This window comes from Geotrypetes seraphini, chromosome 8, assembly GCF_902459505.1.
Source record: "Geotrypetes seraphini chromosome 8, aGeoSer1.1, whole genome shotgun sequence".
Classification (NCBI taxonomy): domain Eukaryota; kingdom Metazoa; phylum Chordata; class Amphibia; order Gymnophiona; family Dermophiidae; genus Geotrypetes; species Geotrypetes seraphini.
This window is the reverse complement of record NC_047091.1, coordinates 84,863,384-84,887,920: the sequence shown is the minus strand read 5'-3', so window position 1 is coordinate 84,887,920 and position 24,537 is coordinate 84,863,384. Positions and strand designations below refer to the sequence as shown.

General features: G+C 48.3%; 2 protein-coding genes across 3 annotated transcripts in view; both read right to left on the bottom strand.

The window, feature by feature from the left end:
• The window catches only part of NDUFA11 (NADH:ubiquinone oxidoreductase subunit A11), a 30,194-nt gene extending 9,218 nt beyond the window's left edge, over window positions 1-20,976 (bottom strand). The window contains exons 1-2 of one of the 2 annotated variants that reach the window (XM_033954680.1): window positions 20,920-20,976; window positions 19,135-19,227 (exon numbers count right to left, since the gene is read on the bottom strand). In XM_033954680.1, coding sequence (XP_033810571.1) covers window positions 19,135-19,227; window positions 20,920-20,944 — 118 coding nt within the window. In that variant the 5' untranslated portion in view covers window positions 20,945-20,976. Of the gene's footprint in view, window positions 1-19,134; window positions 19,228-19,826; window positions 20,000-20,919 lie in introns of those variants that run through there. The other variant, XM_033954679.1, reaches the window with a different exon arrangement.
• On the bottom strand, window positions 20,482-20,947 carry LOC117364964 (histone H3). Its single transcript, XM_033954713.1, has one exon. It carries the CDS (start codon window positions 20,942-20,944, stop codon window positions 20,534-20,536), a length of 411 nt encoding a protein of 136 aa, XP_033810604.1. The 5' UTR covers window positions 20,945-20,947; the 3' UTR covers window positions 20,482-20,533.
• Window positions 20,977-24,537: the final 3,561 nt, after the last annotated feature.

Genomic DNA, 24,537 nt, shown 5'->3' with positions numbered 1-24,537 from the left:
AGTAAATCGAGTACCAACCTGTGCCCTACTCCTGCGGGGAAACTGGAACCACTGCATGGAGATCCAACAATCTCTGAAGGGTCTGGCGAAAGGCCTGCTGCTTCCACGCAAGGGAGAAACGAGAAAACGATCTGGCAAGGAATGGGCAAACTCCAGAGCATAACCATCCCGAATCACCTCCAGAACCCACTGATCAAACGTGATGTCTGCCCACTTTGGATAAAAATCCTGCAGCCGGGCACCCACCAGAACCAAGACAGGTGCAAGCAAGGAGTCATTGGGCAGGATGTGCGGCAGAGGTCCAGGCGGGCCTCACGAAAGGACTGCATGCGCTGGAAGAATCTGCCTCTAGAGAGCCCAGGGGACTGAAAAGCGGCAGCCCCTCAACCAGGGTTGAAACAGTGGAAATCATGCCCATGCCTATCCTCAGGCAAAATAGGCACATTAGAATCAGTGAGAGTCTGAACCAACCTGTCCAGGTCCTCACCGAACAAGAAAGATCCCTTAAAAGGAAACTTTGTCAACTTAGCTTTAGATGCTGAGTCCGCCGACCAAGCGCGAAGCCACAAGGTATGGCAAGCTGCCACTGCAAACGCCAACGACTTGGCAGAAGCTCACAAGAGGTCATACATGGCATCTGAAAGATAAGAAGCACCCAATTCAATCTTTGCCACATCACGCCTGAGCAATTCCCAATCCTCAGTTTTACAGTCAAGGACATGCTCAGCCCAGCAAAAACATGCCCGAGCCATCAGCCCGCCACACATTGCCGCTTGGACCACCAGAGCTGTCACATCAAAACTCTGTTTAAGGACGGACTCCAACTTACTCTTCTCCGGGTCCTTGAAGGCCGCACCGACCTCAACAGGCACGATATGCCTCTTAGAGATGGCCAAGACCACCGCATTCACCACAGGCAACTTCAGAGTGTCCCTATCCCCTCCAGGAATGGAATACAGGCGGGCCATGGAGCGTGCAAAACGAAAGGGAGCTTCCGACACCTGCCACTGGGCGAGCATAATGTCCCGAATATCCTGATGCATAGGATAAGAGCGGATCCCCTTAAGCAAGGGGTCCACTGTATGTGGGGGCTCCAATACGGTGTCCTCAAAGTGCAAACCTGAGGAAGCCTGAAGAATTAGCTCATGAAGCTCTTCCCGCTGAAAAATGCGCACCACAGACACATGCCAGCAGGGGGGGTGCTCAAAAGGATCCTGGAAATCTCCCTATGGGTCCAGGTCCTCATCAATTACATCTTGCTCATCTGTGCAAAAATCCTCATCCCAAGAGACCCTCGGGCGTTTGGATGAGAGAGATGGAAGGCAAAACCGCCGCTGTATGGGGCTACACCGGGGAAGATGTCGAGGGCAACCCCCGCCCCCAGACATCCAGAGTGGACACTGAACCTCCAGCCGCCAGCACATAAGCTTTACAAAGTGCTAACATAAATTCAGGGGGAAAACCCCGGCGGCCCCAAGGGACTCCATGCCATACCTTGCCCCTGTATTTCCAGAACAGGGGGAAAGGTCATCTGAGGTAAAAGAAATGAAGGAGGAGGTTCCCGCTGAAATTGGACCTAAAACCGCCAAAATTGGAGCTCCTGCGACCTGTCGGATCTGAAAAGCCTGGGACTTTCCCAAAGCTAAGGCTGAGGAACCGATTGACACGAAAAGAGCACCAGCCACTCCGGCACTAAGGGAATCCTTCGGAGGTACATGCGGTGGAGTGCCCTGGCCGCTGGCAACCGCTGCCGACAAGACTCCCCCACCGCTTCAGCCTGCACAACGCTAGCACAGGCCAGCCGCAAATACCTCACATCTGGAGCACAATAAGCATTTTTTTCCCCCTTAAAAGTGCTCATTGCGATGAAAAATGCCCTAGCTGTAATAAAAATTCCGGTTAGATGAGGAAAAAACAATACAAATGGCAGTTTTAAATGGAATTGAGCCCTTTAGACCGGCACACCTCAGGATTTTCTTTTTTCCCATTTACTCAGAACAGACTCCACGGTTCTCAAAGCTGGAGGGCTGACCAACCAGGGGGCCAGACTGCCAGCTGAGGCACCTCTATAAAAATGTGGGGAGGTGGCAGAAGGTGGGGAGAGGGACCCAGAATGAGACCCGCCGAGATTAACACCCTGAGGTCGGACGGATCCCCAAACAGGATCCATCCAAGCTCTATCTGGCACATAAGGGGAACCCAGGAGTCCAAAAGAAAATTCCAACAGTACTAAGAGTGCTTTAAGGTTGACTGAGGAAGACTTAGTTGCTGGGCAGATTCTAACCTGATATACAAGTTTGTGCTCAGTCTCCATCTGCTGGTAGCAGTGAGGCATTTAACCTATTCGTAAGGACTATACCAGTCTACCAAGTGATACAGAACTACAGTGGAACCTTGGTTAATGAGCATAATTCATTCCAGAAGCATGCTCGTAAACCAAGTTACTCGTATATCAAAGCGAGTTTCCCCATAGGAATAAATGGAAACTCGCTTTGATTCGTTCTATCCCCCCACCCCCGAGGCTACCAGTGCTGCTCCATCACCCCCTCCCCTGCTCCAACCTGCATGGCACCCCCCCGAACCAGCAACGCAACCCACCCCCCCACCCGAGAACCACATCGCACCCCTGTGTATCTGCGCATGGTCAAGGCCTTCTGGATCTTGTTCTCTCCGAGATCTTGTTCTCTCCGAGAGAACGAGAGCCAGAAGGCCTTGAGCATGCGCAGATGCTCAAGGCCCAGCCCAGGCAAGAGGCGGGAGCTTTCTTTCACTCACACAAGCAGCAGATGGGGTAAGGAGCATGTTTGGGAGGGAGGGCGGATGCCGCTTTCAGCACGGGGGTGCGATGCGGTTCTCGCGGAGGGAGGTTGCGATGCCGGTTCGGGGGGTGCTATGCCGGTTAGAGCGGGGGGAGGTGCTCGTGTATCGGAACATGCTCAGTTTGTGAGACAAAAGTTTGCTAAGTGTTTTGCTCGTCTTGCAAAACACTCGCAAACCGGGTTACTTGCAAACCGAGGTTCCACTGTACTGTTTAAATTATTTTATTGTTCTTTACCTTATGATTTCATTTGAAATGGAAAGCAAATGATCAAAAAATAAACTAGAAGAAAAAAGGGAATAACTTGCATATTATGGAAGGGCTTTCAATTGAGTTTTACCATAACGTATTAAAAAAAATAGAACAAGAATGAGATTTATTTCAATGTCTTACTTATGGTTTCTAAATCCCCTCAAATTTTCCTCTATTTCCTCACTACATCCAGGTCAAATGCTCTATATAGAGTGGCATTTTAGAAACGACATCCAAGTCAGAATTTAGATATCCCAAAAAACATCTGAAGTTTTGCTAGCATCTTAGAACAGGAGCTGCTGACATAAGAGCCTGTTCTTTAATACTTGGGAAATGGATAATCTTGTGTGGATGACACGCAGAATGAATATCTGTTTTAGAAAATTAGACATAAAGAATAACAACAGGGCAACAAAGCACATGAATGTGTATGTTATGAAATGGCATCATAGATGTTTATGTGTTGGAACATAAATTTATGTCAACCATTTTAGAAATAGCCAGAAGAGGGATTCACAGTACACACCAATCCAGTGAGATTAAAAACAGAACCAAGGGCCTCAGAGATGGGAGTGGCACTTTACTGAAAGATCTGACACTGCTCGTGTTTCATCATAAATTGCCTGCATCAGGGGTCTAAACTGCTTCACTCAATCAGACAAAATATAAAAAATCTCAAAGGGATCCTCTAAAATGAAGCAATATGGTATGCTACCACAAGCATGCTCCCGTTGAGATTTTTCATATTTTGTCTGATTGAGTGAAGCAATTTGGATCCCTGATGCAGGCAATTTGTGACGAAACATGGCCCATGTCAGGTCTTTCAATAAAGTGAATTGTACCAGTCCCATCTCTGAGGCCCTTGGTGCTATTTTTTATCTCAACCATTTTAGAAACACAGCTGTCAATTTCTTCTGAAGCTGGCACAGAGCCCAGTATCCCTTGCCAGATTCACTTATAGGAGTGGGGGGACACCAATTACTGGGGGATGAAGGAGGTGACTTCCCTTATTCCCTTGAGTTTAGCACTGCTCAATAAAAGCACTTTTCTGAAACCTGGATGTTCTGGGTAGCAGGTTTAATTCCTGACAGCCATCTTTTTGACCACATATTTATTCTCCTTCTGAAATGGGGAATAAGCATACCGTATATACTTAAATATAAACAGAGATTTTTGGGCCCAAAAATGGGGGTCTCAGTTTATATTCGAGCCTTCTTCCAATGATGGTGCTTTCTTGCTTTCTTCCTCCCCTCCATACCTGATGACCAATGCTGCTATCTTCAACCTCCCTCCCCCCCCCCCAAGATGTCCAGCATTGCTATCCTCCAACCCCCTTCCGATGATTGGCACTGCTATACTCCAACCCCTCCAATAATCAGCACTGCTATCCTTCACTACCTACTCCCATCTGCCCCAGACCAACTTACAGCTCTGATGCTCAAGAAGCCAATGCCAGTGCTCTGTACTGGTAAGGGGCCTTGAGCGTCTGTGCATGCTCAAGACATGCTGGCTCCCGCCTTCTCCGGTGTTCTCTAAGGGAGTCCAGCAAGCCTTGAGCTTGTACAGATGCTCAAGGCTGTGCATTTGTCCTACACAGAGCATTAGCATCGACTTACTGAGCATCAGAACTGTAAGTGCAATGTCATTCTATGGCAGGGGAAAGCGGATAGTGGAGGACAAAAGCAATTCTTCAGCGCTGCCCTCCTCTGTATGACTCTTTTACTGTGTTCCAACCCTCCCCCCCCCGAAGCAACTTCCTGTTTCCGCTTAGGTGGACCGTGGCAAAAGAACCATGCATAGGAGACAGCAGGCACTGCAAGAGAATCGCTACAGCTACCAAATGTTGGAATGGAGGCATATGGATGGAGGGGAAGCCAAAAGGAAAGGGAAAGGACATGGGGCACATGGATGTAGGGAAAGGAAAGAGGAGGGAAGAGATGGTGCACATGGATGGAGGGAAGGGAATGAGATTGTGGTATATGAACGGAGGGGAATGGGAGAGAATAGAAGAGGGCAGAAATGGTACACATGACCTGAGGAGAGGAAGAATTGGAAAGATAGATAAATTTGAAATGAAGGTAGAAAAATGGAAGAAAACTGAATATGAAAATCAGTGCCAAAGATGGATGTACTGCAAAAAGAGGAAATGCAAGAAACAGCAAATGCATAAGAGGCCTTGGAAACAGAGTTAAGAGCACAAATGGAACAATATGATAAGAAAAATAAAATTACCTAATAACAAAGGTAGGAAAAATGTTTTTATTTTCAATTTAGGGCTCCTTTTACAAAGCTGCGATAGAGGTTTTAGTGCGCGCTGAATTGCCGCACGCACTAGACGCTAACGCCAGCATTGAGCTGGCGTTAGTTCTAGCCGCATAGTGTGGTTTTAGTGCATGCTAAAATGCTGCGTGTGCTAAAAACGCAATCATAGCTTAGTAAAATGAGCCCCCAATGATTGAAATATGTCAATTTTGAAAATTTGCATCTGTTTTTATATTTTGAACTGTTCAGGAAGAAATGTGTTTGTTTCTTTCTATTTCTCTTGTGGTGTACTGTGTGCTGAGTCTGGCATATTAGGGTTTCATTTGTGTAGAATAGTACTTTCAGTTTTGACGCTCATAGGCTCCCTGCGCTAAAAACCGCTATTGCGGTTTAGTAAAAGGGGACCATAGTGTAAAATATAGACAGCAGATATAAATACAGACACATTTTGATCAGTAAATTTAAAATAAAATCATTTTTCCTACCTTATTGTCTGGTGATTTCATGAGTCTCTGGTTGTACTTTCTTCTTCTGACTGTGCATCCAATCTTTCTTCCTCCTCTTTCAGCCTGTATGCCTCCTGACCTCTTTCCCCTCCCCCCCCCCAACTTTTTCTTCCTCTCTTCCTGCCCTTTCTTTCTTTCTCTCTTCATGCCCCCTTTCTTTTTTTCTGTTTCTCTTCCTGCCCTCTTACTTTCTTTCTCCTTGCCCTCCTCCAAGCCACTGCCATCGGGGAACAGGCCCCAAAGCCGCTGGCCGCCGCCCCCCCCATGCTCTCCCTACTTCGGGCCGACCAGCATTCTTCTCCCCGATGTCAATTCTGCCGTCGGAGAAGAAGGCTCATCGGCCCAAGATCACAATCGATTGGGGGAAACTGAAAGTAAGCAGGACCCGGCAGAATGAAGTGCAAATGGAAAGCTTTACTGACCTGTCTCCCGCCTTAGCTTGTAGCGAATTTATGCTTCGGGGATCTAACATGTGCGTGCCGGCTTCCCTTCTCTTCCCTCCCCCCCCTCCCCGGACATAACTTCCGGTTTCGGAGGGAAGAGAAGGGAAGCCGGCACACACACATTAAAGCCCCGGAGCATAAGTTCGCTACGGGCTAAGGTGAAATCATCAAGCCGGCTTTTTTTGTTTTTTTATGTTGAGCAGCAGCGGAGGCAGCAGAATTTAGCTGGGCGGTCATCTAAATTACCCGGGCGGACCGCCCAGCTGAAAGGCCCTAGGGAGAACACTGGACTGTCTTACAAATTATGTCTGAAAGAGCCTACGCACAATTCCTGGGGAAAAGGAGGGCTCCTGCGGCAAAAGCCGCTCTGTGCTTCTCAGACTTAAAGTACTTTGAGGACATATCCAAATATTTCCCAGAAACACGCATGCAGGAACGCCAGTACACCGCCAGCGCTCACCCGAGAGCCCCCAAACGCGAATTTCCTAGAAATGGGGGCAGAAGGTTCAACGAGTGTCTTCCCTAAGGCAAAAGGCACCGCTTCCAAGCAAATTTAGCCCCCCTCGTGGGCCGCAGTGCACACGGAACGCGGCTGCACAATCAACAGCCACCCGCCGCAAATGAGGCATGAAATCGATTCATCCCAACCTGAGAAGGCAATCTATGAAGTTTGGAGCAAAAACAAAGCTCCTAACTAAAAAATATAGCTTTATTCAAATCTGGAAAATTCAAGATGGCCACCGGGTGCCAATTTTGCAATAAAATTGCCCGGGAAAAGAACAGGAAACCCATGAAAAAGGTGATTTTAGAAGTGGGGGGAGGGGTTAAGGCATGCAGGAAAACCACCCAAAAATCCCTTTTAAAGACCCTCCAAAATCACCAGAACATGCTGTCATCCTGTGTACTCACTGTTACATTCTGGTGAAGGGAGAAATGCAGGCAATGCTATAAATAGCATGTAAGGAGATCAAATGCTTCAGGAAGCTGTAAAGCTGGATTTCAAGTCTTCTGACTGCCCTGGTCCGACCACCATGGCCAGTGACCTCCGCCACCTTCGAATTTGTTATGCAACCGCCTGGCAGAGGCATGCAGTCCAGCGCTGATCCCAGGCGTGCTTCAGCCTGTGCTGTACCCACTATCGGACGAACCTTGGGTGAGCTGACTCCCGATCCCAGAGCCCCGATCTGTCCTGCAGGCTGTCCAGGGGGCTTACTGTCATGCAGGTATCCCCCCAGAAGCAGACGTTCTCCAACCGTCCACAATCTTCCGCCACAAGGATGTCCCCGCAGGGAACCTTCCCAGCATGATGGATGACCCACGAGAGAAACACTGAAAACATTACTGAAACTATCCAAATAAAACACGAGCAGAAGAAATACACTCCTACAGGCTTGGCTTACAGAAAGCTAAACCTGGATTCTACTGAGCATGCTCCAGGATATGCTAGCAGAGGGGAGGGGTTATGACTTCAATTATTTGAAGCTTTCTACAGTGCCTGGCGGCTGGTGATGCATAATCTACTGGTCCTGGAATAAAGTGGGAATGTACAAGAAGTGCATCTCATGGAACGAAAAATATGGTAAATAAATAAAACAGACATCCAGGCTTTACTATTTGTCTCTCAATGATACAGTGAAAATTACTGAAGGTTCTCAATTCCCACAGTGATTATTAAAATTGTGAAATCAACCATGAAAACTGACACCAATAATTTGAGCAAAAAAGGCTTAGTGCATTAACACCCAGAGAAAGATGTGCAATAAAAAACCTAAAATATGTAGTTAAGTTGGTCTCTCATATTACAGAGCAGGAGCTAGGCAGTCTGACAGCACCGTTATATACTAGTCGGTATAACTGAATGCACAAATTAGAAACCACCAAGCGGTATCACACCTAGCAGCCAAAGAAAAGAACTCAAGTAAGGTTTTTCTTTTTTTAATATATTTTAAAATCCTAAGAAATCATGCTTCATCTTCTGGAAACTGAGAAATACTGACTAGTTGAAAGCTGGACAGGCTGTTACAGGTATCTCAGAAGTCAGTTCTTCTCAGTCTCTGTTTGGTAGTAGGCATGCATAACTTATATGTCTGAACTGGTCTGAAGAAATGTTAAGGAATCCTGTTTAAGCATTCTCAAAAGATCCAAAAAGATAAAGCTTAATAAATCTCAGTGTATTTCTCCTGCAAGAATTCCCCAAGTTTTTCAATCTCTCATAAAGCACAGTTACTTACCGTAACAGGTGTTATCCAGGGACAGCAGACAGATATTCTTCACATGTGGGTGACGTCATCCACGGAGCCCCGACGCGGACAGCTTTTCAAGCAAACTTGATTTAAGATTTCAAGTTTGCTAGTGCTGCACCACGCATGTGTGTGCCTTCCCGCTCCACTAGAGGGCGCATCCCCTCCTCGTGGTCTTCAGTTCAGATAGCCAGCAAAGAAGCCAACCCCAGGGAGGTGGGAGGGTTGTGAGAATATCTGCCTGCTCTCCCTGGATAACACCTGTTACGGTAAGTAACTGTGCTTTATCCCAGGACAAGCAGGCAGCATATTCTCACGTGTGGGTGATCTCCAAGCTAACCAAAAAAGGGACGGAGGGAAGTTGGCAATTTAAGAAAACAGATTACGCAAAACCGACTGGCCAAACCGGCCATCGCTCCTGGACAAAGTATCCAGACAGTAGTGTGAGGTGAAGGTATGAACCAAAGACCAAGTGGCAGCCTTGCAGATCTCCTCAATTGGCGTGGACCTGAGGAAAGCAACAGAAGCCGCCATCGCTTGGACTTTATGTCCCGTGATCCGACCATGCAGCGAGAGACCAGACTGAGTGTAGCAGAAGGAAATACAAGCAGCCAACCAGTTGGACAAGGTGCGCTTGGAAACAGGACGTCCCAACCGATTAGGATCAAAGGACAAGAACAACTGAGGAACCTTCCAATGAGACTGGGTGCATTGGAGATAGAACGCCAACACCCTCTTACAGTCAAGAGTAGGAAGCGCCACCTCCCCAGGATGAGAATGGGGCTTCGGAAAAAACACCGGAAGAACGATAGACTGATTAAGGTGAAAGTCTGATACCACCTTAGGCAAGAACTTGGGATGAGTGCGCAGGACCACCTTGTCATGGTGAAAAACAGTAAAAGGTGGGTCTGCAACCAAAGCCTGCAGCTCACTAACTCTGCGAGCAGACGTGAGCGCAAGCAGGAAGATTACCTTCCAAGTAAGGAACTTCAGATGAGCTTTGTCCATGGGCTCAAAAGGAGGTTTCATCAATTGAGCGAGGACTACATTGAGATCCCAAACCACCGGGGGAGACTTGAGAAGAGGATGGACATTCAAAAGCCCCCGCATGAAATGAGAAACCAAGGGGTGGACAGAGAACGACTGCCCATCAAGCTGCAGATGGAAGGCGGCAATCGCACTAAGATGGACACGGTCCGAGTTGGTCTTGAGGCCAGACCGAGACAAATGAAGCAAATAATCCAAAACCGAAGACAAAGAAGCAGACAAAGGTTCCACCCGATTCGAAGCACACCACGTGGCGAATTGAGTCCACTTTTGGGCATAACACTGCCTAGTAGAAGCTTTCCGAGAAGCTTCCAGAACATCCCTCACCGACTGGGACAACTCAGAGGAAGGAGTCAGGTGGAAAGGAACCAAGCTGTCAGATGTAGAGACTGCAGATTGGGATGCAACAGCGAACCCCGACTCTGAGACAGCAGAGAAGGAAACACAGGCAGAAGCAGAGGATCCCTGACACTGAGTTGAAGGAGCAGGGAAAACCAGGGCTGCCGAGGCCACCGAGGAGCTATCAGAATCATGGAGGCGCGGGCCGATTTGAGATGGACAAGCGTCCTTAGAATCAAAGGGAAAGGAGGAAACGCATAGAGGAACCTGCCCGTCCAATCCAAAAGGAACGCATCGGCCTCGAGACGATCCTGGGAGTACACCCTGGAGCAGAAAAGAGGCAGCTTGTGATTGAGGGGAGAAGCAAATAGATCTATCCTTGGCGTCCCCCACCGAAGGAACACCTGACGCAGAGTCTGGAAGAGACCATTCGTGCGGCTGCAGGAGGCGGCTCAACTTGTCCGCTAGGCAGTTTCGCTCGCCCTGGATATAAACCGCACGAAGAAAGACATTGTGGTGCAACGCCCAATTCCAAAGGCGCAGAGCCTCCTTGCAGAGGGACATGGAACCCGTACCTCCCTGTTTGTTGACGTAATACATCGCCACCTGGTTATCCGTGCATACCAGGACCACCTGATCGTGAAGTAAATGGCGAAAGGCCACTAACACATTGTAAATGGCCCGAAGCTCCAACACGTTAATGTGGCAAGGTCAGTCCGCACTCGACCAAAGGCCCTGCGTACGCAGACCGTCGAGATGCGCCCCCCAAGCATACGCCGAGGAGTCCATTGTCAGGACACAGTGATGCGGAGGAGCGATAAAGAGCAACCCTCTGGAAAGATTGGAAGAGTTGGTCCACCAACGGAGCGAGCGTTTCAAGGAAGGGATCACCGCAATGCGATGAGAAGCGGGATCTCGATCCTGTCGCCACTGAGATGCCAGAGTCGAGGGACCCTGAGATGGAGGCGTGCGAACGGCGTGACATGCACGGTGGAGGCCATGTGTCCCAAGAGGACCATCATCTCCTTGGCCGGAACCATAGTCCGCAGGGAAACCTGCTTGCTCAGCCGCACTAACGTGGCCTGCCGAAGAGGAGGCAGGAATGAGCGAAGGCGAACCTTGTCCAGTACGGCCCCGATGAACTGTAGGGATTGAGAGGGGCATAGCTGGGACTTCGGGAAGTTTACCTCGAACCCCAGACTCTGAAGGAATGTAATAGTCTGTCGGGTTGCTGAGATAACCCCCTCCCTCGACGGGGCTTTGATCAGCCAGTCGTCGAGATATGGGAAGACCTGAACCCCCCGGGACCGTAGGGCCGCCGCCGCCACCACCACAAGACACTTCATGAAGACCCGTGGGGACGAAGCGAGCCCGAACGGGAGGACCCTGTATTGGAGATGCAGATCTCCCACCTGAAAACGAAGGAACCGGCGACAAGATGGATGCACCAGAACATGAGTGTAAGTTTCCTTCAGATCAAGGGAGCACAACCAGTCCCCCTCGTCGAGCAAGGGATACAGAACAGGAAGGGAGAGCATCCGGAACTTCTCCCGAACGAGGAACTTGTTGAGCATCCGGAGTTCCAGAATCGGCCGGAGGTCCCCGGTCTTTTTGGAGACCAGGAAGTACCTGGAATAAAAACCCCGCTCCTTCTGGGAGGGGGGAACCACCTCCACCACACGAAGGCGAAGAAGCCCCCGAGCCTCCAGAAGGAGCAAGGAGATCCGTGTCCGATTGGAAAGAGACTCGGCGGGAGGACTGTCCAGCAGCAACTCCCGAAAGTTCAAGGAATACCCCTCCCTGACCATGGTCATGACCCAAGCGTCCAAGGTAATACGAGCACAGAGTGGGTAAAAGGCTCGGAGACGGCCTCCAATGGGAAGGGGGGCAGAAACCATCGCGGAGGGGGCCAGCGTCCATCCGCTCAACTCGTCAAAAAGACGGCGCCGGCTTAGACACCGCCGGGGTCTGAGGCTTCGGAGCAGCCCGCTGCTGCTGTTGCTGCTGCCGGCGAGGAGGCGGGTGCGAGAAAACGGGAGTACTTTTGCGGGTACCGCCTGGGCAGAAGCCGATAGGCCTTAGGAATGGATTTCGACTTAGGCCACACCAAAGCAGCGAAGGAACGCTCGTACTCCGAGAGGCGCTTAGTGGCCGCCTCGATCGAGTCATCAAAGAGCTCATTCCCCAAACAGGGCAGATTGGCCAAGCGGTCCTGCAGGTTGGGGTCCATGTCCATGATGCGGAGCCACGCAAAGGCGGAAACCCGGGAGGAAAGCTCAAAGGCATCGTAAGCTGCATGGAAAAGATGCAACCGAAGCTGAGAAAGAGTGTCCTGGCGGGAGGCGGGCAAGTCACCCTGGAAGGCGGGCAGGGACTTGACCAAGACCTTAAGATACGATGTAAAGGTGAAAGTATAGTTCAAGACCCTGTTGGTCATCATAGAATTTTGGTAGAGACGCCTGCCAAATTTGTCCATGGTCCGCCTCTCCGCGGAGACCCAGGAAGGATGGGACTTCTTAAGCGAGGACTCCACCAACAGAGACTGGTGGGACAGTTGAGCCTTCTCAAATCCCGGGCAGGGGACAGTCCGGTACTTAGATTCCATTTTGGACGGAATAGCTGGAACCGCATAGGGGGTTTCCAAGTTCCGGAAGAAAGATTGGCGCAAGACCGGGTTCAACGGGAATCACAGAGACTCCTGCGGAGGACACGGCAGGTCCATCTCCGCCAGAAACTCCTTGGTGTACTTGGAGTCGGCTTGGAGATCAAGGTCCAGTGCCCTCCCCATATCCTGCACAAACCTCGTGAAGGAGGAGGGGTGACACTCGGACCGACCCCCGGGGAGGGGGGGTCGAACGAGACCGAGGTGCCGCCGTAAAGGAGGGAGAAGCCTCCCGAGAATAATGAGGCAGCTGATCAGTATCCCCGCGGCCCGAACCCCAGGACGCCCCACTAAGGGAACGTGGCGGGGTCGAGGAGAGGCGGCGTTTCGAAGACCCCCTAGGTCAGGGGTCTGCAACCTTTAAGACATAAAGAGCCACTTGGACCCGTTTTCGAAAAGAAAAAAAACTTGGAGCCGCAAAACCATTATAAAACAAATCTAACACTGCATATATTGTTTCTTATCTTAATGCTATATACAGGATCATGCAGTTAGCTGTCAATCTGAAGAAAAAAAGGACTTTTTCACTTAACAATGTAAAATATATTTTTGCACATTAATAGCTAATTAAAATATTTAATTTAGCTGGTTAATGGGATTTTTGCTCCTGAACCTCAGTGCACAGTGTCTGCACATCAGGGCTGTAAGACGTCACCTTCATTTTCACACAGGCTTGCAAGCTGTCATCTGTGAGGCGTGATCGATGTTTGTTTTTAATATAGTTCATGTTGGAGAAGACCTGCTCACATACATATGTGGAGCCGAAGATCGACAGCACTCCAAATGCATACTTTTTCATGTTTATATAAGTGTTGGGGATGGCATTCCATGTTTCGAATACAAGTTTGTCCAGTTTGGGAAGGTTTTCAATATCAGTCCATTTATGATTCTGAGCCATAATGGCCTTCTGATGGGCAACATCCTCAAGAGTAGCGGTCAAGCATTTGAACTTGGACACCCATAGATCTTTGTCGGCTATATCGGCCAATTCCATCTCAAGATCAGGTTGACTTACACCTGTAAATGCAGTCATATTCAATAGGGATGGATCTATCTCCAGGGGAGTGACAGGGAAGGATAATGTGTTTTTTTCCTCTCTGAACTCACAGAATCGTTTCCCAAATGAACTTTGCATTGCGGTGATTGCAGACTTGAAATATTCCAAATTGATTGTATCATGACTTTGTTTGAACTCTCTCAAAGAGGGAAAGTGAGACAGTGTGCCTCTCTGTAAATCTTTGATAAACACTGTCAACTTGCGCTCGAATGCCAAAACCTCCTCCAGCATATGCAGGGCTGTGCCTCCTTTCCCCTGAAGGGTTGTATTTAGCGTGTTTAGATGTGCTGTCATGTCTACCATAAAATGTAATTTTTCCAGCCACTCTGGCTGTTCCAGCTCAGCAAAGGTGAGCTCTTTGCTGTCCAGGAAGGTTTTTACTTCTTCCAAACATGTGACAAAGTGTTTTAGCACCTCGCCTCTGGACAGCCACCGGACCTTGTTGTGGAGCAGGAGGTCAGAATATTTGCTTTCAACCTCATCCAATAACAAACGGAACTGGCGGTGGTTTAAACCCTTTGCCATTATCTTATTTACAATCTGAATGACCACATCCATCACTTTTGTGCATTCCGGCGGAAATGTTTGAGCACACAATGCCTCTTGGTGCAGGATGCAATGAAATGACAGCAGCCTTCTACCCAACGCCTTCTGCAGTAGAGCCACAAAGCCCTTCTGTGCTCCTCTCATGCTCGGTGCCCCATCAGTAGCTACTGAGCCCAGGTGGTTAGTGTATTTTTTTAGCAGTTAAAAAGTCCAGGACAGCCTTACAGATATCCTCACCCCTTGTTTGGTCTTTTAGTGGTATCAGCTCAATCAGTTCTTCCTGTGGCCCAAAAGAGTTCACATATCGGCAGAACAGCGCTATTTGTTCAATATCACCAATATCTTTGGACTCATCACAGGCAATGGAGTATGCCATAACTGAATTAATGTCTTGAATTTGCTGTTTGCTAATGTTTTCTGCCATTTTTAGGGTTCTGTCTTTGACAGTCTTCGCAGAGAGTGGCATGTTTTTGATTTTCTGCACAATTTCATTTTTGTTTTTAACGTCCATGTATAGATGTTCCGAAATATTAATGAATGCTTCTTTTATATACTCTCCATCGGTGAAGGGCTTCCCGTGCTTGACTATTTCCTGAGCGGCCACAAAACTAGCATATGTTGTGGTATTTGCAGACTTCACCCACTTCTTGAAATTATTTTTGCTCATATTAACCTTCCTGATAAGTTCTGCAACAGCTTTTCGTCTCTCATCTCCATCTGTATATTTTTCAGCAAAGGCTGTGTGTTTATTCTGGAAATGTCTTGCAACATTGGACTTTTTGTGGTTTGCTAATTTCTCACCACATATTAAGCATACTGGTAAACCAGTCTCGTCAGTAGAGAATGCAAATGATTCTGTCCACGTATCATTAAACACTCTGTTTTCTTCAGAAATTTTTCTTTTCTTGCTTTATCCATGGATGGCCTACCAGGGGGTTGAAAACAGCAACGTAAGTAGAAATCACAGGGCCCCATACCAAAATTTGCTATGCCCACTTCCCTTACTTGCAACCTTTGTGAAAATTGTTCGGCGTTTCTGCCGCAATACCACTGTACTGCTAAAAATCACAGATCACCACCATTACTGGGCCAATAAGCCCCCCATATAATGTGCCAGTAGCCACAGGCCTCCCTATAATATGCCAGTAGCCAATAGGAGCCCCCACAATATGCTAGTAGCCATAGCTCCCCCCTACATTGTGCTAGGAGTCATAGTCCCCCCTATAATGTGCCAGAGTCCAGGCCCCCCATATAATTAGCCATTGGTGTTAAAGAAAAGAAAAGAGGAAAAAAAAAGTGTGACTTACCTCCTGAGAGCGAATCACGCGCCTTCCTTCAGCCCGGTCTTCCTCTTTACGGCAGGCTCGGCAGCGCAGCGGCAGTCTGGCGGCCTCTCTGATAGGCTGCCGGCCAGCGGCAGCACACACATCATCCTCCGCGGCGAGCAGCCTGACAGGTAAGGCGGTGCCTCCCATTCTTCAGGAGCGCGCCGCAGCCACTGAAAGACTCCGGCCCGCGTGACACACTACCGGAGCCGCGGCAAATGTGAAAAAGAGCCGCATGCGGCTCTGGAGCCGCAGGTTGCCGACCCCCGCCCTAGGTGAAGACCCCAGGGTCCGAGGCACCGCGGCCCGCTGACACCGAGGAGACAAGCCCCGGGAAAAAGCAGGAGAACCTCTCGAGGTCGGGGCCTCCCGGACCGGAGCCCTGGACCGGGAAGGTGACTTGAACAGCCGGGGATTGGAGAGGGACAACTCCGAAACCCGGAGAGCCCTCTCAGTGCGAAGCCCCGGGGACCGACCCCGCCTCGGGGAAGAGTCCCAGGGGCGCTTCACCGAACGTCGAGACAGGGTCCAGGCCACTCCGACTGGCGCCTCAACCTCGGGCGCCCCGAGGGCGAGGAACGCCCTGAGGCGAGGAGTCCGAGGACAAAAGGCGCCGAAACCGACGCACCTTGCCCCCAGAGGCGTCGACGCGACACTCAGGCTGGTCCGGCGCATGGGAGGTCGAGGCCGGAGTCAAATGGGCCAAAGCCGAGGTGAGCTCCGAGGAGATCATAGCCCTTAACATCTCCTGAAACTCAGGCACCGAAAGCATCGAGGGCATATCGGGTTCATCAGCGTATTCCACCGAGGGCGACCTCGAAGATGAGTATTCCCTAGAGGTGGAAGCACGCTTCGAGGGCTTGGCCAGTCTCGACAAGGCCGATGGAAAGGCACCCCCACCATGAACGGCCGGAGACTCAGAGGCTGGCGTCCTCACCAGCGCTGACCCTGAAGAGGAAGAAGGAGGGGATTTACCCAGAGCCGAGGTCCTCGCCGGGGCTGAGATCTTATTCGGGGCTGAGGTCTTCGATGCCGAAGCTGGGGCCAAGGTCGAGACCGGCACCGAAGCCAGGGCCGGATCCACAACAAATAGTTCAGCCATGCGTGCCCGACGACGTCGCAGGGCACAATTCTGAAAAGTAGCACACCTGGGGCAAGCGTCTGTCGGATGGTCAGCCCCCAGGCACAGGATACACCACCAATGCGGGTCGGTGATTGACAACAGCCAACCGCACTGGGTGCACTTCTTAAACCCGGTAAGGGGCCAGGACAAAGAGAAAAAACTGGCCGCAGCTGAGCGAGGCCAGGTGGCCACGGCAAACTGGGAGCCCCCGGATGCCGAAGTCACGGAAGTCAAACTTTTTTTTTTTTTAGACAAAACCCGAAGGCAAAGGGGCGCACAGCGAATCCGAGGTAAAAACAAAGAAGCCGCGGTGCTAGTAAAGCACTTTAACACGAAGAGAAAAACTACAGGGCTTTCTGGCTCCGCGGAAAACTAAGAACTGAAGACCACGAGGAGGGGATGCGCCCTCTAGTGGAGAGGGAAGGCACACACATGCGTGGTGCAGCACTAGCAAACTTGAAATCTTCAATCAAGTTTACTTGAAAAGCTGTCTGCTTCGGGGCTCCGTGGATGACATCACGCACATGTGAGAATATGCTGCCTGCTTGTCCTGAGATAAATAGTATTAATCTTAAAAAAGAATTCACCCCCTACTGCAGGTATTTTATTCAATAACTGCTACTTTTCAGGGTTATTTTTCAAAACATGAGACTGCATAGAAATGTGAAAATGGATTTGCTCTGTAAATCAATATATGACCTGACTGAGCAGCTACAATCTTGACAGATTTGCATGCATGCCACCTCCATTATATGCAAATCTCTCTCATGCATATTCATTAGGGCTATCACGAAAACTCGACTGGCTGGTAGTCTCCAGGACAGGGATGGGAATCACTGAGCTAGAGGACCCAGAAGATGCTCCTTTTCTGGCGGCTGATTTCTGAGCTGGTAACAACCTCCTGGCTTTCTGCTGCTGGAGGTTCACTAGCATTCTTCCTCAGTGAGACCATAGAGTTTGCTTCTGAAACTACTAGCAAAGGGAAGGCCCAGTCAAAAATCAATCTACTGAACTTACAGAATATCTATATTCAAGCAGGCTGACCTGCTACATACACCAGTCACCCTATCTAATAAGTTCACAAAGATGGTAATAGCATACCCTGGAGCAATATCCCTTTAAAATACACTATAGACCCCATATAATGCAGCTAGATATAATATAATATCAATTATACTATGATCAAGAGCTAAATCTCATTCTTTTTATTATTACATATTATACTGTAAACCCGATATAATGTGGACTCATTTATAACAAGACCAAATATCTTGGACATTAATAGCTATAGTATAATTTAGGACCACTTTTAATTTTTGTATTATTGTACCGTTTATTTGGGTCCACTAGAATGATTTAGAGCAGTGGTCTCAAACCCGTGGCCCGGGGGTATTTTGAGGCCCTCGGTATGTTTATAATAATCACAAAAGTAAAATAAAAGTTTCTTGATCATATTTCTCTATAGCTATAAATGACAATATTATTATTAAGACTTAACCAAAAGGAAAGATTTATAAACTATAGAGAGTTTTACCACATGCAAAATTGCCATTTCTTTAATAAGACATTAACTATTTTTTTCTGAGGCCTTCCAAGTACCTTCAAATCCAAAATGTGGCCCTGCAAAGGGTTTGAGTTCGAGACCACTGATTTAGAGGTATCTCTGCCTTTGAGGGAAAATGCTTGAGTACCTGATTGTAAAACCGCTTAGATAACCTTGATAGGCGGTATATAAAATCCTAATAAACTAAACTAAACTTGTTTAAGAGTCTTTTTACTAAGCTGTGCTATGAAATAAGCTTAGCAGGTCCTTATGAGCTTTGCTACATGCTAAGCTAGAGGCTGACTGAATTTTGGGTTTAGCGCTGAAACATGCCTAAAATTTAGTCAGTTTTTGTTTCCAATCGAAATTGCAGGTACATTTTCAGTTGAATCCAAAACTACCCCATCCCGGAACAAAAGTGAACTACATAGTTCCTTGGTCTCCCCCTCTCCCAGGGAAAACTAATACCCTGTCCCCAAACAAAAGCCATTACTCTTCCACCATCCCTAGGCCTCATAGAGGCAAGAGTGATCCCTACTTGTTTCTGCCATGCCAGCTCTACATTCCAAAAAGATAATACCCTGATATATTTCCCAGTAGATAGGGATAGTATGCTGAACAATAAGGTTGTCCATGTGTGCTCGCAAGCTTACTGAAGAAAATGTCAATCACAGATTTTCAAGCTCTTCCTCCTTCTCGTTGGTGTCTGCTGCCCCCTTCAGCTATTAAGGCTGAGATGGGGGCATTGCCTGGCTCCAACTTTTCTTTGCTGCACCAGTGCTGAAACATCTCCCAAGTTAAAGAAACTCATCAGCTATAACTACATATATACTACATTTTATAAGCAGACATCAGCATAATCTATTCTTACTTGGCACTTGTGCAAATACTAAATATCACTAAAGCATTATAATGTTAACACAGCACCCAGATTTCACAGGTCTATTCTTTCTCCTCTAGATTTTTCTTACCCATAGCAAGAGTTCCATTTGCAGCCCTCTGCACGCCCTCCAGAGCTGTTTTGGGTGGGAATGCAATAACATGATAGGCAGAACCAATCAAGCCTGCAGAGGAAAACAACATTTTAGGAATTTACAAAAAATGAGTGAGAGTTCTCAATAATTGTAACCAGGTGGGAACTATTATCACATAAACATCAAGTCTGACTTTCCCAATAATAAGCAAACATAAAAGCTGTATTCTTAAAAAAAAACACAAAAAAAACACACAATTTCATCTGCCTAAACACACCCTAAAATGCAAGGATTTAAATAATTTAAATCCTTGCATATATAAGATAAGTGGTCAACCATTGGGCAAGACAATCTAAGGCACCAGCTTCTTGGGGGCAGCTGCAATCAAATTAAAACCATAGGTTCTGACAGCCACATATAAAATTTAAATTGAATCAGGTTGGGCAGACTGGATGGACCATTCGGGTCTTTATCTGCCGCAATCTACTAAGTTATGTTACTATGTAACATGCATTTATAGGATTAAATGGGGTGATCATGCCTGAGTTTAACTATCAAAATCGTGTGTGTGGCGGTGTAAGGCTAAAGGTTTGTCAAGAGTATCCACCACCCTTGTGCCTGAAGCTGTATATTCACCTATCGACCCCCCACCACCACCCCCTTAACACTGACCCCTCCCAATCACGAACCAAGCGCGGTTCCAATTTTAGTAGTGATCCACGTTTTAAGGAAACAGTCACTGCCATCCTCAATATCCCAGTAACCCATCTCTACCACAAGGGCATCAGCCGTCTCCACCACAACTCTCGCGAGAACTGTTAAGGTAAACGTTGCCTGCGAAAATCGCGAGAACTCGACACAGCTAGCGAGCAGCTAACAAATCTGAGAACTGCAAAGAGATCGTACGGAACACCATCAAATCTCGCGAGGGTTGGGTGACGCTTTTCCGCTCATTTTCTAGCAGGGGAGGGAGGAAGCAGTCGCAAAATGCATGCGCATTGGCAGGTGAAGACAAGAAGCAGCGTCGTCTCAGGGTTTTAGGGACGGTGGAAGGCGGCTTGGGGGTCGAGCATGGCCGAAACCGCTCAAGCAGCAGTTGCTTTTGAGAGCCACCTCACAGATCAATGAAAGAGCAAATCGTTTCAAAGAAAACTTTATTATTCTCTGGTACAATACATAGAAAAGATGGGTCAGTTCCGCTGCCCTTAAAAAACCCGAGGCAGTCCTCTACAGTACTTAGTATTTAACAAGTAGACATGTGAGCTACAATGTGGCTGTTAATGCACCAACTCCTAAGTTGTGGCTTATAGGGAAGAGACTCGGCCCCTTTCAGGTGGGAAGTTGGTGGCTCTTAAAAGAGCCTTTGGGTTAAATGCCTGTTGACCAAGGGCGCTTTCTAAGCCCTCTCCCCACGAATGCGGCGGGCCAGTTGGATATCTTTGGGCATGATGGTGACTCTCTTGGCGTGGATAGCGCAGAGATTGGTGTCCTCGAAGAGCCCCACCAGATAAGCCTCGCTAGCCTCCTGCAGGGCCATGACAGCCGAGCTCTGGAAGCGCAAGTCGGTCTTGAAATCTTGCGCGATCTCTCGCACCAGGCGTTGGAAGGGCAGTTTGCGAATAAGCAGCTCGGTGGACTTCTGATAGCGGCGGATTTCTCTAAGCGCTACAGTGCCCGGTCGGTAGCGATGAGGTTTCTTCACACCCCCTGTGGCTGGGGCGCTTTTGCGAGCAGCCTTGGTCGCTAGCTGCTTGCGAGGAGCTTTTCCTCCGGTGGACTTACGGGCGGTCTGCTTCGTACGTGCCATACTGAACACACAACTCCTTTTCTTTAACTTAGCCACACACAAAAAAAAAGACTATAGAAAAGAACGCCGCTGCTCAGTTCTTTTATAGGCTGCGCCCTGTCTGCTGATAGGCTCACGAGAAACTGAAAACCGTTAAGGAAAGTATGAAAAGCCCGCCCTGTGCCGGGATTGGTCAGAGCTGTAGGTCGAGACCATTCGGGAGTTTATTTGGAGACCGTAGCAGAGTTTGAGAAGCTGTACATTTTCTTTCGTTTTGTATTCTTTCATCTGCCCTTATTAGTGAATGAGAAAATATTGGGGAGTGGGGTGGGGAAGAGATGAAAGCAATGATTGTTGTTAGTTATTTTATTACGGCCCCTGTAAAATCGCGTATACCATTGAATAGCCCGAGTTTTGAAATTCCCGCCCTATACAGTGATTGGACATATGCTTTTTAAACTTACCTGCTGCAACTTGAGAATGTATCGATCCTTGCTCTGTTTTAAATGCAGTATAACAATTGTGTTGATCACTAGGGTGTTGACACACATTTAAGGTCAGAAATATTAAAGGTCTAGGGGCAAAGGTTGACTGCATCTGGGGGAGGATAAAAGTAATAACAAACTCAACCCAAAAAAAGATCAATTTCTCTATAACAGAACTAGAAGGAATTCTCCATTAAAACTTGGAAAGCTGCAGCTCAGAAACGTGTGTTCACCTAAATATCTTTTAAAAGGTTTTGCTATTTAGATGCAATTCACTGGAGCGGAATAGCTGTCTGTTATGTTGGACATTTTGGGGCCTGTTCTGAAGTTCAATTTCCTGTGGTGAGTGATATGGCAGCTGGGTTCCCAGCAGATGGACTCGTGGCGATGAAGCTTTAAAGTGGGAACAGAGGAGCGAATCCTGGATAGGTTTAACGGACATCAGGAAACCCGGACATGTTCTCTTTGAATGCAGAATGGCAAACACTATCCACAAGAGTAACTTGGACTGGATAACCCAGATAACAATTAAAGATATGGGTTGATGGATTAGACTAATATTTTGAGCTAAGATATTATTCTGCAATCCTTGAGCCTGTGAAATAAGGCTCAGGTTTGTGAATCAATAGTGTTTTACCTTTAAAGGGTGTTTGGCTGGACGTGCACTGGTTGAAGCCTAAAACAACGCTGAAGGGAAGGGGTAAAACGCGGACCTGACGGACCTTGTGGATCTAAACCCTTACGGCCTTAAAAATCTGAGGTCCGTGTTGGTTCGTGTCCGTGTCGCATGTAGTTTCTGTCGCTGACAGACCTTGATGAGATTTTAGCGCTGACAGATCCGTCTCAGCAAAGGGAGGGAAAAGTGGTAGGATCCGTCAGCGCTAAAATCTCTTCCAGGTCTGTCAGAGCCAGAGACTAGTGCTGGAGCGGCAGAGCAGAAGCCAAGAGAGCGGGGAAAAGAAGTCTCCAAACTCCAGCACTAGTCTCTGGCTCTGACAGACCTCGAAGAGATTTTTAGCGCTGACGGATCCTAACACTTTTCCCTCCCTATGCTGAGACGGATCCGTCAGCGCTAAAATCTCATCAAGGTCTGTCAGCGACAGAAACTACAAGCGCCACGGACACGGACCTCAGATTTTTAAGGTACGGGTTTAGATCCGCGAGGTCCGTCAGGTGAATTTTCCTGTTGTTTTAGGTACTTCACCTATTAAGAACATAAGAATTGCCGCTGCTGGGTCGGACCAGTGGTCCATCATGCCCAGCAGTCCACTCACGCAGCGGCCCTCTGGTCAAAGACCAGTGCCCTGACCGATACCAGCCTATCAACGTATGTCCTTGTTCAGCAGGAACTTGTCTACTTTGTCTTGAATCCTTGGAGGGTGTTTTCCCCTATGACAGACTCCGGAAGAGCGTTCCAGTTTCCCGTTTTTACTTCCAGCACATAGCTTGATGGGCTCCGGTATGCTGTGTATATCCTTTTCGGTAAATACAGACAAAAAAAATGTGTTCAGTCTGTTGGCGATTGCTTTGTCCTCCTTTAGCGCTCCCTTTATTCATTAGTCATCCAACAGTCCCACCGCTTCCTTTGCGGGTCATTTCCCTTTAATATATCGAAAGAACGGCTTGAAGTTTTTTGCCTCCTTGGCTATATACCGTGTTTCCCCGATGGTAAGACACTGTCTTATTTTTTTTGGAAGGCCAAAATATGCTCTAGGGCTTATTTTCGGGGGGATGCCTTATTTACCCTTTCATGTCCCCTCTGTATCTCTATCCTTTCTCTCTCTCTTCTGCTCCCTCACCCACGAGTCCTGCATCTGGCCCTCTCCCTTCTACCTGCACCTGGCAAAACCCCCCTGCTCCGCGGCTCTCTTCAGCAACTTGTCAGCAGCGGTGATCAAGACAAGCTACCGACATCGAGGCCTTCCCTCTACGAGTCCCGCCTTTGTGGAAAAAGGAAGTTGAAACAAGCGGGACTCGCAGAGGGTAGGCCCCGACGTCAGAAGCTTGTGCCGATCGCTGCTGCTGAGTTGACGAAGAGAGCCGTGGAGCAGGGGATGTGGCCGGAAGCAGGTAGAAGGGAGAGGGAGATAGGAAGGCTGTAGATCTCCGGAGCATGACACCGACCCCGGCCAGGATGATTTCTTTTTCAGGCGTGCATCTTACAAGTCCGGCGTCGCGGCAGGAAATAGCCATGCTGAGCAGTGAGCTCAGCACTACACAGATGAAAGCCTTGCTTGCTGATTGGTCCGGCAGCACGGCCGCCGGACCAATCAGCAAGCAAGGCTTTCATCTGTGTACGTGCTGAGCTCACTGCTCAGCATGGCTATTTCCCGCCGCGACGCCGGACTTGTAAGATGCACGCCTGCGTGACACACTACGGCAAAGGTGGAAAAGAGACGCATGCGGCTCTGGAGCTGCGGGTTGCCGACCCCCGCGGTAGACGGAGGGACCACATGGAGTCACCCACCGTACCACCCGATTCGGGTAAGCGCAGGTATCGGTGGGTGGCTTATTTGCGGGGGGGGGGGTGCCTTATTTTACAATTTTTTCTAAAAAGGGGGGGCTGTCTTATTTGATGGCCCTGCCTTATCATCGGGGAAACACAGTATATAGATTTTGTGCCTCAGTGACTGTATCCTTGTGTTTATCTTCTTCTTAATCTTCTTCCCCACCATACGTCTCATACCTTCATAATTCCCTTTTCGGAAGTTTAGCGCCGTGGCCGTTGTTCTAGACTGATGATGTCAACGTTATCCTTTTGTGCCACAGCTTCTAATTCACCCATCTTGTTTCTAAGGCTCCTTGCATTCATGTACATATACTTGAGTTTGCAGCCTGTTCCCTTCTTGCGTGTCCTTTCCTCTTGTGTCCCTTTCAGTCTGTCTTGTTTGTGATCTGGTGAGTCTTCCCCTCCTTCTTCCTGCACAGTATCCTCTGGGTATACTGGTTCCCAAATCATCGACTTTCTCTCTCGGTCAACTGTCAGCTTTTCCCTTCTTCCTAGTTTAAAAACTTCTCAACTTCTCTCTTGATATTAAATATTTCCTCAAATAATATACCACTGATTAATAGGATATATTACTTGCCAAACAAAAAGATTTCCTCTGAAAAGACAGGAAATGCCAAACA